Source organism: Syngnathoides biaculeatus, chromosome 11 (assembly GCF_019802595.1).
Source record: "Syngnathoides biaculeatus isolate LvHL_M chromosome 11, ASM1980259v1, whole genome shotgun sequence".
Lineage (NCBI taxonomy): Eukaryota > Metazoa > Chordata > Actinopteri > Syngnathiformes > Syngnathidae > Syngnathoides > Syngnathoides biaculeatus.
The window spans coordinates 370650-384068 of record NC_084650.1 but is presented as its reverse complement, the minus strand read 5'-3'; the positions used below and the strand labels follow the sequence as shown (position 1 = coordinate 384068).

At 41.0% G+C, this 13419-nt stretch overlaps 1 protein-coding gene across 2 annotated transcripts; it reads right to left on the bottom strand.

Annotated features, from left to right (window-relative positions):
- Positions 1-259: 259 nt before the first annotated feature.
- On the bottom strand, positions 260-12234 carry clp1 (cleavage factor polyribonucleotide kinase subunit 1). Of its 2 annotated transcripts, XM_061835473.1 has the most exons (7): positions 12087-12205; positions 11666-11721; positions 11442-11612; positions 11242-11349; positions 8510-8629; positions 5314-5451; positions 260-1168 (listed from the first exon to the last, which is right to left on the bottom strand). In XM_061835473.1, exons 3-7 carry the CDS (start codon positions 11559-11561, stop codon positions 482-484), a joined length of 1173 nt encoding a protein of 390 aa, XP_061691457.1. In that variant the 5' UTR covers positions 11562-11612; positions 11666-11721; positions 12087-12205; the 3' UTR covers positions 260-481. The 2 variants fall into 2 exon arrangements, with proteins under 2 accessions (XP_061691457.1, XP_061691456.1); XM_061835472.1 differs by having other exon boundaries at positions 11442-11721; positions 12087-12234.
- Positions 12235-13419: the final 1185 nt, after the last annotated feature.

Genomic DNA, 13419 nt, shown 5'->3' with positions numbered 1-13419 from the left:
AAAATATTTACTGGTGTACATTTTCTCCGGCCCTATAAAAAAAAAAAAAGAACCAAGAAAAATTTAGGTGCAAACTCAAGAATTATTTATTTAGGGAAGCCAAGTTGCTATTAACAGCCAAATGAGGATAAGCTCTATAGAAAATGGGTGGATAGATGAATAAATCAGGAATGTACAAACATAAGAGATGGGAGGTTTTATTTCATAACACAGTATAGAATTATTGAACATCCAGAATCCGAAGTGGCATGATATCAAATAATGTATTTCTGAAGAAATGAGGGGTGGGGGGGGGTGGCGAGTTCCCTCTCTCAAGATTATGTCATATATAAAAATAGCATTTATAAAAATGGCATGATACAATCCTAATAAAATGAAAATATGACAGCAGATGCAATTATTGAAACATTTCATCACTTGGTGCCATCGGGATTCAGAAGCAGCTCGGTCAACAACTACAAGTTAACAAGGCTGCTTCTCCTTATTTGGTGTCCATGAAACGTATGTCCATGATGAGCAGTGTGTGTCTCGGCAGTGGTCTTGGTGCTGGGGACAACACTTTCATCACCTGTGCTTGTGTGTCCACATTGGTCACAACAATAAAACCACACACAGGACTTTCCACGATTCCCTTTCTAGCCCCTTCGTCTCCATCCTCTACAGTGCTAACACTCAGCACGTGATAGGTGAGGTCTCTTCCTGGTGTCACAGGAACCAGCTTGAGTTGGGTGTCCTCCTGAGACATTCCCAATGGCAGGCATGAATCTGGGATCGAAGGTGCCCCGATTTTATAGATGCGAACGTCAGAGAACCGTACTTCAAAGGAAAAAGGGTAAAAGGACACTCCTCGAAAGCCGTAGAAGTATTCCCGGATTTTCTCATCCCGCACCTCTCGTCGGCACTCCTTGGAGCGCTCGACCACTCCCCCAGACTTGGGCAGCAAGACGACGCGGACAAAGTGAGGGAGATCTCGTTTTAGTTCATTGTACAACCTCTCGTGGTCCAGTACCAGCACTACGTCCACCTCAAAGGCAGAGGCACAGTTTACCAGAGCCTGGTAACCGGAGCCTTTCACCCAGCCACACGTATTGATGATACAGCCACCAACGCTGGCCTTCCTGTTCACCTCACAGCGCTGGGAAAAGACCTCAGCAAGGCATGATGTCAGCTTGTGGGTTCAAAAAATATTTCAAGTCATCAGAGGGAACAGACAGTAGATATAATTCTACTGTCCACAACCTTGTTCAATTGCCAGGATTTTGTGATGTATAAAAATGAGACCACGATAAATCATTTAAAAATGTTTTGCACCATTATTTTGACAGGTTATTTTTGTGACTTTTTGAGAGGGGGAACACAAATAAAAAACAGATAAAGTGGTTGCAAAAATGCACATCTCTTAAATGGGATGTGTCTGTTTAGAATCAACCATTCAGATTCAAAATAATTTTAAAATGGGAGCCAGTATACACCTGCCACCATTTAAAGTCCCTCTGATCAACCACACAGATATATTGTAGCTGTTCAATTAGGTTCTCAGGGCATTGAATTGATCACAACAGGACTGTTCCGGTTCTCAGAGATGTTTAACCTCTCATTTGAGCAAGCTTCAGTTCATGCAATATCAGTTAGGACAGTCTAGAGTCACATAAGTCTGTGGGAGGTGTCGGAAAAGTGACAACAGGGATAACTGGGTGTGGCAGACAAGCAATCATGGCAACATTTGCTTTCTGAGCCTTCGATATTGACTCAGCATATCATTGTGAAACAGAATTCACCAAACATTTGTTTACTCACTAACAGGGAACACGTGCTGGGTTTAGATCGGGGGTGGCAAACTCATTTTTGTCACTGGCCACATTGTAAATACGGTTTCCCTTCGAGGGCCGTTATGACTGAAACCATTAAAAAAAAAGTAATCACCTCATCATATTTACACATCAAATTTATGAACTAGTATTAGAATCAGAAATCAAGGATTATTTTTATGATTATTAGGTTATTCAACTATTGTTGGTGTTTGGTAACACAAAAATGCTTGCAATATTGCAATGTTTTCATTTATGATATGACAATTTGAAATGTTTTTAATGATTATAACAATAATCATGGAAGTTGACACACATGATTCGACTTTGCAAAATCTTCTGGCGGGCCAGATCTGGCCCCTGGGCCTTGAGGTTGACACCCATGGTTGAGCTCATTGTGAGACAGGTTAGTTTTACCCTACAGGCTTCTTCTGCAATTGAAAAAGTGATTTGCTTGCACTGTTTTTTTGAGGAGGTACACCATAACTACGGCATACCGTTGTTTGGTAGGAAGTAAAAATTGAGAGTCACACAAGATATGATTTGTAAAATATTTTACTATGTACATGAAATTTGTCCACAACAAGGAATGCAGACAAATAGGTCAATTAAATAAAAAAAGATATGACTATAAGTAAAGACTTTTAAATGTAATTGATCATTTGTTTGAAACAGAGGGGCCAGTCCTAGTGAAGCCTCCTAACCCTCTTAATTTGGGCAGGTTGGGCATTTTCACAACCATATGACTGACATACATTAGAAAATGATTGCATCACTGTGCCAACATAAAAAAAAGTACTGATCACAATAGTTTGCAAATTTACTGGCAAACCAAACTAATTTCCATTTTTCAAGCCACCAATTTATCCATTTACAATTACAATTCCAAAATAACCTGATAAATCACTGCTACTGTATTTATTGCACTTTATTATAATAATAGTTTGTTTACAATTACAATCCTATTCTTCTTTCAGTTGTTGTTAATTCATTTTCTGAAATGTAAAAGTGTTTTGGCTTTTGTTCATTTATCTGAAAAGTAGAAAAGTGCTTTATCCACATTAAAAAAAAAAAAAAAAATCTTATTCAAAGGTGAGATCTTTGTATTCCAAGAAACTAATGTACAATAAAACCTAACTGGGACAGGAAAAAAGACTGTACCTCATTTGAATTTATCTCTTGAATTAATCACTTAAGAAGAAAAAACAAAAATGATAAACTGTTCTTTATAAATAAGCACTTTCAAAGTCTTCCACCTCCTTAAGCCTGTGCCATGTTACGGAAGTGACCGAAAAACATTATAAAACCTGTGATATAATTGGTGATGCAAAGTTAAAGCACACAGTGTAAATAAAAAAAGAAAAAATATATATAAACACTTTATGTAGGGAAAGTACATGGTTTTGTAATACATGGTCATTCATAAGAGACAAAAAGACAAAAATTCAACACAACATACAGTCCCCTCCAAACATATTGGAACAGCAAGGTCAATTCCTACAAATCCTTTGTTTTTGTTGCATAGTGTGCCCCTGCCTATTCGCGGTACACCGTTGGCATCCTTGCATATTCGCGGACTTTGCTCTTCAGGTTTTTTTTTTAATTTTAAGTACTGTATTTTGGTGAACGTAGGGGTCTAAAGTTTGCTTCTAAATAGACGAGGTACCATATTACACATGGCGTCTTACAATGTGGTGCAACTTATGTGCACACTGAGTTCCGACATTTGCAAATGTTGTTTTATGACTTGTCAGTTAACGTACACTTAAAGTGGGACTGTCATCCCTATAAACATTATAAAATAGACATAGTAATGAAAAATACATATAACAGTATTCACTTCAATGTCTATACGGGAAAAAAAAAAGTGAGCGGAGAGCACATCATCCATGCACAAAGTTACGCAATTGAGTGTCCCTCGACATCCAAGTGGTTGCCATATTGGTCGGGTCCTCTGTCCTTGACGTCATTGTCACTTCCGCCATTGAAAACACGCAGTGCCTGCTACTATGGAAGCCGAACAATAGAGATATTCAGATTTTTCTGACGCCCCTTCTGACACCGAAGTTCTTTTTAAAAAGGACAATACCACACAACTGAGTGAAGTTGCCGGTGCAATATTACACTATTGTTTCGAGCCCTCAGAGCAATATTACATAATTGTTTCGAGCCATATTCAGATGATACGCGATCACAGACAAACCGCATCCCTGTCCGATCCATTTCCACGGCGGAGATGAGCCATCGCGGCTCATCGCAGCCAGCCGGTGTGGCTTATGACAGAGCCGAGCGGTGCTGCTTTAGGGGGGTGCTCACAGTCGAGCCGGGGCGCTTTATGCATAACGCATTCTCGGCTAGGATCTTCAGAGCCACCCCCGTCGCAAAGCCCGACGCACAGCCTTCGCAGAAGCTGTGACCGCCGAACGCGGCGCCGAAAATCAGCCACACCGGCCGTGGTATATAAGGAGGAGGGGGAGCCGGGCCACGCTGCTTTTATGGTTATGTTCAAAGCCGCCGCGGTACACGATGAACACTATCGAGGCTGAGTGAGATATAGTTGGCTTTGCGATGCGCACATCGACACATTTCATATGCGGATCTTTTGTGACGTTATGAGAGAGACCGATTACGTGGTCCGCTCCAAACTATTATTTTTTTTTTTTTTAGGAGCTGTATACACACCTACCTGTTATTTGGAACCCACGAAGCTCTCATCCTCTGGACCCGTGAAATCCATTTTTCACAACGAACAGGGTCTCTTTCAAACTTATGAAGGGTAATTCCATTCTCCCGAGTGTTCAAGCAATGTCCAGCAATGCAATGAGCCGACATTTTGGCTAACACGAAGGAGCAACCAGCTACCTTCCTGGAGGTAAAACTAATGGAAAGAAGCGAGTCCACGAGGGGGCGCCACTGTCCTTTACATCATTTCCTGCTTCTTCTCGAAAACAAATCCGAGAGGATTTTCATGGCGGGAGTTACAAAAAGCTGTATACGTCAAAATCATCGTTTTGTGGTGAAAAAACACATGGGACCTTATTGGCTGTGGGTTTTTCAATAATAATATACCAAAAATCATCAATTTCATGACAGGCCCACTTTAAGCACTGATGTTGGTGGCATAACCCTTACATGCAATCACTACGTCAAACCTGTGCTCAATGGACTTCAGGAGGCTGTTGCATTCTTCATTCAAAATGCTTTTCCAGACTTTTACTGCAGCCTCTTTGTTTTTGTTAATGGGATTTTCTCCCTTCACTCTCCTCTTCTCAACATCCCAAATCTAAATTATTTCAGCTGCTGAATATATATATATATATATATATATATATTTTTTTTTTTTTTTTTTTTTTTTAATCTAGTTGTACAGGTTCTACATCCCATTATGGTGAAAGAAAAAATGAAATGATTAACCTTGGGCTATTTATATCGCAAAAACCTGGCATTTGAACAGTGGTGTTTAGGCTTTTTATTTGAACATTGTCATGTTTGTTCTAGTTCTTACCTTGTTGTAAAGTTTGATGTTGGTCCCTGGAGAGGTTGAACCAAAGTGGTAGACCAAAGGAGCCTGGACTGAGAAGCCCTCCTCCACATCTGCTGGACGCTCAATACACAGTGCTGACACCGTCCCTGGCACTGACACCTTGAGAAGGTGAAAAGTACTTAAAATGCATGTTCATACTTAACTCATCAAAAGATGTCTCTTTAAACTTTCTATACTGTATATCTTCCAGGTGGCACGGTGTAGCAACTGGTTAGAGCATTGGCCTCACAGTTCTGAGGGCCAGTGTTCAAATCCCGTGTGGAGTTTGCATGTTCTCCCCGTGCCTGCGTGCGTTTTCTCCGGGCATTCTGGTTTCCTCCCACATCCCAAAAACATGCATTAGTTGGAGACTCTAAATTGCCCTTAGGTTTGATTGTGAGTGGGATTGTTGCCTGTCACGATGTGCCCTGGGATTGGCTGGCAACCAGTTCAGGGTGTACCCTGCCTCCTGCCCGTTGACAGCTGAGATAGGCTCCAGCACTCCCCATGAGGATAAGCGGCTAAGAAAATGGATAGATGTATATCGATGGAAAAACAACCTCTCAAAATATTTGAGGATGTGAACAAAGCAGGACAGAGCAAATCTTTATACTAGGGAAAGAAATTAAGTTTAGCCTAGCTTAAGTTTCCATTTTCATCAGGCAAACCCTGCTTTGCCTGTCTGCTTCACAGTTCTGAGAACCAGTTTTCAAATCGCGGACCTGCCTGTGTGGAGTTTGCATGTTCTCGCCCATGCCTGCATCCGTTTTTTCACGCCCTCCGGTTTCCTCCCACATGCCAAAAACATGCATTAATTGGAGACTCTGCGTGTAACTGTCTCCGTGTGCCTTGTGTTGGGCTGGCTCAGGGTGTACCCCGACTCCTGGCTAAAGATAGCTGGGATAGGCTCCAACGCTTCCGTGACCCTTGTGAGGATAAGTGGCTCAGATAAGGGATGGATGGATAATTTGTCACAAGGCGGCCGATTGGTTAGGGCAGCTATCTTACCATTCTGAGAACTTGAGTTCAAATGCTGGCCCCATCTGTGTGGAGTTTGCATGTTCTCCCTGTGCTCATGTGGGTTTTCTCTGGGCACTCCAGTTTCCTCCCACATCCCAAAAAAATGCATTGTAGGGTAATTGAAGACTTTAAACTGCCAATAGGTATGAATGTGAGTGTGAATAGGTATTTATATGTGCCCTGTGATTTGGTGGTAAGCAGTTCAGGGTGTACCCCACCTCCTACCTTAAGATAAGGTAGCTGGGGTAGGCTCCCTCAGACAACGTTGCATGGTCCAGTATAGCTTTTGTTAGCGTTTTATCGCGTATTTGGGTTCTTTAACAATAGATATGGTTAAGAGGTGTAGTCACCGACTTAGTAATACTGACGACAGGTATCCTGAAAGGCTGGTGGAGTTCCCTTTCCAAAACCGAAGACCCAGTACGAAAAATGTCTTCGATGGATCAAACTTTGTGGAAGACCGCATCATCAACTGAATCCATCTAAAATCAACCGGAACAGATATGTTTGCAAGAAGGTAAGCCCTCTATTTGATTTTCAATACATCTCTCATATAAATGAATTAGCAGTTCTTCGTTTGCATAACATAGCTACATGTGAATGATTGACACACTTGATCTGTGTTGAGCGATATTTTGCGATGATCTGACTGCACAAACGTGTCTCTGTTCGGCGGCTCCCGAGCTAAGCTAAACCGGACTTTGTTTGCACGAAGGTATGCCCTATACTTCATTTTCAATACATGTCTCATATAAATGAATTAGCAGTTCTTCGCTTGCATAACATAGCTACGTGTGAATGATTGACACACTTGATCTGTGTTGAGCGATACTTTGCGAGGACCTGACTGCACAAACATGTCTCTTTGTTCGCGGCTAGTGAGCTAAGCTAAACCGGAGTAGCGAGTCCTAAAAGCCTTCGACGTGCACCGAGACACCAAGACTGAAGCAAGGATGTTTGAGGACACTATAAAGTAGTGATTGTTGTACTCGGTCGGGACTTACGTAGGTTCGGCACTAATTTAAGAATAATTATTGAGGGGAGCGCGTGACGTTACACAAAGAAAATGAGAGAAACAACTCGTAAATCAAGCCTCACCTTCTTTTCCTTCATACGGCGGTTCACAAACGGCTATACAGATAACCATACAGATTCTGCACACAAGTGTGATATGTAACACGAAAATAGGAAACTATCAATGACTAATTCGTCTTTGGGTTATTATATATTATATTATGTGGCTTCTCGGTCTTCCTCCGACTCCAGAAAGATCTTGCGCTAATATCAATGGTTTCTCCGTCAATATGCATGTAAATACCATTGAAATACCCCCTCGCTGAAATACTTGAAGCCCGGCTGTCTGCTTTTCAACGATATTTCACTATTCGCTAAGAATGCGAGTGAGAAATCAGCTGGTAAATCGGACAATTTCGCTCTAGTCTTTCCTTCCTGCGCCGCCATTTTTGCTAATTGTTTGTCTGAGGTTAGAACACGTGGGGTGACATAACTTCAGGAGGCGTGGTTAAGTGCCCTGTACGGAGGGGTCAATTGTACAGTGACAGTCATCCAGGCAAGATGCATTAAAAGTAATAATAATGTCCTGAAATCTCAATTAGTTGTGTTTTTTATTTTTAATTATTGTGTGGGGGATTAAAGTACACCCTTGATAAGCAGGTTCAGCTGGCGCAGCTGCCATTTTGTAGAGATTTGTGTCGTGGGCAAGCCTCACAGTTCTGAGAACCTGCATTCAAATCTGCCCTCGCCTGTGTGGAGTTAGCGTGTTCTCCCCATGGCTGTGAGGGTTTTCTCCAGGTACTCCAGTGTTCTCCCGCATTCCAAAAACATCCATTGTAGGTTAACTGAAAACTCTAAATTGCAGGTGTGAATGTGAGTCAGAATGGTTGTTTGTTTATATGTGACCAGCAATTGGCTGGCAATCAATTCAGGTTCTACCCTGCCTCTCGCCCAAAGTCAGCTCGGAGAGGCTCCAGCACACCCGCGACCCCAGTGAGGATAAGCAGTACAGAAAATGAATGACCAGAATCAATACTAAAAAATAAATACTGCTTTCCCTTCAAGCAGGATGGGTGTGTCCAGATGTAAAATATCGTACATTTTAACTGATTACACTTCGTTATTGCATATCTATTCATCATACCCCACTTTGGCCAACATCCAGTTCCACCAGCGTGGGTCTCCTGCCCACTCTGACAGCGTAGCTCAGTAACAGTCGACACACAGTCGACTTGCCCACGTCTGTCGGTCCCACCACCATAACCTGAGAAAAAAAATGTAACAATTACATAAGCCAAAACTGTTTTCTGAATTTAAATGAACATTTGTTTATCCGGTGGTGCCTTGAGATACAAGTTTAATTCATTTCATGACCAGCACTCATCATTACAAAACATTTGTATCGCAAATCAATTTCCTCCTTAGAATTGAAATGCCATTACATTTTTCCATCCACACCCCCAAACATTTTTTTTTGTAATATTATTTAAAAAGGAAATGAGCACCCTATCATATTGTAGTTTATAAAAGCATAGTATTAACATAAATTCATAGAATGTAAAGAAGAGTTTGTGCATCATCATTAATCCAAAGCGACTCCTTCAGTGCGCACGCCTTGGCAGCACAATACATTAACGCAGGCAAATGAGGAAGAGTTTCACAACTACTGTAACTTAATAAGCTGAAGTAATGTATTTTTTGAAAACTATAAAGAATAGCGTTCCCCGGTTCACTTTATATGGCATGTTATTTTTACAGTGTAGTAATCTTTAATTTTTTACACTGTATTCATGCGCATTGTGTTCTGTATCCCGATTTGATAAGGGAAAATCCGCTGTGTTCTGTGTCTGGACTAAGGGACTGTAGACCAATGCCAATCAATATCCTCCATGCCAAGTGTCCTGTACAGTACTACAGAATATGTTCATTTTACCTAATTTACATAATTTTTCGATGCTTGCAGTGTGGCTCTTTTGTGCTGAAGCACACCTCGCAGACACACCAAACGTGTGTAAGAAGGTGCTCTGGTCAGATGAAACCAAAGTCAAACTTTTTAGCTACAATGGAAAACAATGTTTGGCGTAAAAGCAACACAGCTCATCACCGTGAACACACCATCCCCACTGTGAAACATGGTGATGGCATCCTCAAGGTTTGGGGCTGCTTTTCTTCAGCAGGGACAGGGAAGATGGTTCAAATTGATGGGAAGATGGAGCCAAATACAGGACCATTCTAGAAGAAAACCTGTTGGAGTCTGCAAAAGACCTGAGACTGGAATGGAGATTTATCTTCCAACAGGACAATGATCCAAAACATAAAGCCAACTCTACAATGGAATGATTCACAAATAAACGTATCAAGGTGTTAGATTGCCCAAGCCAAAGTCCAGACCTGAATCCAATCTAGAATCTGTGGACAGAGCTGAAGACTGCTGTTCACAAACACTCTCCATCCAACCTCACTGAGCTCGAGCTGTTTTGCGAGGAAGAATGGGCAAGAATTTCAGTCTGTCGATGTGCAAAACTGATAAGAGACATACCCCAAGCGACCTGGAGCTGTAATTGCAGAAAAAGGTGATGCTACAAAGTATTAATGCAAGGGGGGTGAATAATATTGCATGCCCCACAATCAGATTTTTATTTGTTAAAAAAGTTTAAAATATCTAATAGATATCATTCCACATCACGATTGTGTCCCACTTGTTGATTCTTGACAAAAAAAATGAAATTTTACATCTTTATGTTTGAAGCCTGAAATGTGGCGAAAGGTTGAAAAGTTCAAAAGGGCTGAATACTTTCACAAGGCACTGTTTAATGCACGAAAAAAAAAAAAAAATGAAAAAAAAAAATCTTCTTCTACCAGAAGGATTTTACCTACGGGTAGTCATTGGAACGTAACACCCCGCGTTACACGAAGGAACACTTTATACTTCTCTGGTTATTTTAAGTTTTTCTAACTACATATGTTAGTGCAGCGTTTACAGTGAAGAAAATGAGTATTTGAACACCGTGCTATATTGCAAGTTCTCCCACTTAGAAATCATGGAGGGGTCTGAAATTTGGAGGTGCATGTCCACTGTCCACAGTGAGAGAGATAATATAAAAAGAAAATTCCAGAAATCACAATGTATGATTTTTTTAACAATTTATATGTGATACAGTGACAAATAAGTATTTGAACTCCTGTCTATCAGCTAGAATTCTGACCCTCAAAGACCAGTTAGTCTGCCTTTAAAAGTCCACCTCCACTCCATGTATTATCCTGAATCAGATGAGAGGTCGTGAGCTGCTAAAGACACCTGTCCACCCTCAGTAAGACTCAAACTTATAACATGGCTAAGATCAAAGAGCTATCCAAAGACACCAGAGAAAAATTTGTACAACTCCACATGGCTGCAAAGGGCTACGGTGAAAAAAAAGTTCCACTGGTGGAGCAATCATTAGAAAATGGAAGAAGCTAAACATGATGGTTAATCTCAATCGGAGTGGAGCCCCATCCAAGATATCACCTTGTGGGGTCTCAATGTTCCTTAGAAAGATGAGGAATAAGCCCAGAACTACACGATAAGATTTGGTCAATGACCTGAAAAGAGTTGGGACCACCATTTCCAAGGTGACTGTTGGTAATACACTAAGACATCATGGTTGAAATCATGCATGTCACACAGAAGTTTCAACAGAGCCTCGCTTTGAAACAGGCATGGGAGGCATGGGATCACAAAGAAAATGTGCACTTTGCCGCTAATTTATTTCATTTCTGTTGTGTTGAGAATTTAAAAAAAAACTGAAATTTTAGCTACATTTGCATGATAGACAAATAAAATACATTTCCTCTGGATTAGACCTTTAAGGGCCGTTTTATGATATTTAAACCTACCCTTGGGCCTCTCTCATTGTCGCGTTCTGCCTGTTTTCTCATCTGCTCCAGTGCGGCGTGTGTGTTCAAATAAAGAAGCATGGGAGTATCTTTGGACACGTAAGCCACCTGAAGTTGTGAGGTAAATAAGTATTACTGCACATGATTAAAAAAAAAAATACTCAAGCATAACATCATGCAGTGCGAGTGCCATTGCTGACCTCTGGCTTCCCGTAAAGGGTTACACTGCAGCCTTGCCAAGTGAATACAGCAATCTTTGCACCTGCTCCAAAAGTGTACTTTTTGTTGCGATTCAATTCTGAGCCAAAGACTTCTGCCATTCCTGTGAGAAGTTCCAACTCAACTTGCTCTGCAGCCTCCCCTGCCTCCACCTCAAAACGAAGTTCAGTCTCCTTCTCCAAGTCATATCTTGTACCGACCTTACCTGCTTGTGAAGGATCCTCACTCGTTTTCTCTACAGTCTCTGTTGCCATGACAATGCTAAAAAAAAAACCCAACAAAATATCCTGTAACTAGTATATATTGGTTGGCTACATAGCGCCACATCTTAAATAGTGGTGGATATGCTCAATTTTAAAGACTTTAGAATATAAAATGGAGCAATTGACCAAACGTCTGCTTTTTAACTGAAAGATATACTAATAGTAACCATAGTATTACTAAGTTCTGTTACATGTTAATATAGTGGAAGAAACCTATCTCTGGCGTTCAGTGTTTCATCCAAGTCGCAGCGATAGTTGTCAAAGGTTAAATTAGCCAAAATTAAGCGACACATCCATATTACCAATTTTCAACTCTAATTCTACATTAGCATATATTTAACCCCACATTAAAACGATACTTACGTAATACAATATGTGTATTTACGAAGTAACCTTGAGTTTCTGATCAAATAAATTCGTGAGGATAGTGTGGTCGTGATGGTCGCGTGTTGATGACGCCGCCCCTGTCAACCAATGTAAAGCGCGAGTTCCCCACGCACACACACGTTTTTAAACCCTTTCACTTCAACACTAATTAAAAAAAAACATTGGAAAAAGTGTTTTTTTAATTCCTTTTACTCTTGGGTGAGTAATAAGCATAGTACGATATTTTGTTTCCAATGTGGTGTTTACATAATTCACCCGCGGGACCACGAGTTGGGGTGCGGGGTTCCGCACAGACTGTTTTTGTTGTTGCGCTTCCGGAGTGAAAGGTTAACAGAGTTCCCGCCGTTATGCGATTAGTTTGGTGATGTCGAACAATAAAGCAAGTTCTTTTCCTGTGTCCGACACTCCGACTCCTTTTCTCCGGCGCTACACCAACACGTTTTTCAAAATATTGACCTCAACGAAGCAACTAAGATGCAGGCAATGTAGAAAACTACATGTGAATACAAGATCGAATAAATACATAAAAATAAATACATAAAGCAACTTTACAAATACATAAAAAATGTGTGGGGAATTTGTTACACTACTGCAGGTTATATGGCACAAAATAATGTTACCCTGGTCATATGGTGCCAGTGCTCGACACCCATCACGTTGACTCAGGTCTGTTCCTGCTCACTTCGGGCAATATTGGGAACGTCAATACACTTTGATGTAGCTATTTGCGGACGATTCCAGATAAGATTGCTCAGCAGAATATGCATCTTGTTGACTCTGTATAGAGCTCGTGCACCTACGTCGCTGAAATCACGTGACTGGCCATATTGGCGGTCAAACAAAGCATTGCTCAAGTTGGTTGGAGACAACACGGAAATATGTCTTGTAGTACGATGCCCAGTCTTGTCCGATACCGTCAGACATTTAGAAGGTGAAAATAAACAACGGTATGTGGAAAAATTAGATAAACCTGTCATAGAGGACCTGTATTTAATGCCGAAATCGATGTTTTCGCACATAAGAAATTGGACCGTTAATTCTCTTCCACTTGTCTTGGACAACTGGATATGCACATGGATCTGGTGAGTAAGTCGTCGAGATTTAAACGGAAAAGGTTGAAAGCGTATAAAAGTCTGGATGCATACGAATACCCTGTTGCTGGATGTGTTCTCATCAGGAATAAATCCCACATTGTGACGGTTTTGGCAGCTTGTGAACGCGGGAGTGTGTTCGGCGACACGTTACACTTTGCTGGAATCCATCGATCTTTTCAGCTAGTATTCAATACGAATACCAATATTTAAATAAA

Excerpts from the sequence above, each read along its gene's own strand:
- clp1 (XM_061835472.1), bottom strand. The coding sequence starts at position 11,714 with ATGGCAACAGAGACTGTAGAGAAAACGAGTGAGGATCCTTCACAAGCA. Across the intron at positions 11,350-11,441 it reads CCCTTTACGGGAAGCCAGAG|GTGGCTTACGTGTCCAAAGA; the intron begins GTCAGCAATGGC and ends TCACAACTTCAG. Across the intron at positions 1,169-5,313 it reads ACATCAAACTTTACAACAAG|CTGACATCATGCCTTGCTGA; the intron begins GTAAGAACTAGA and ends TGAACCCACAAG.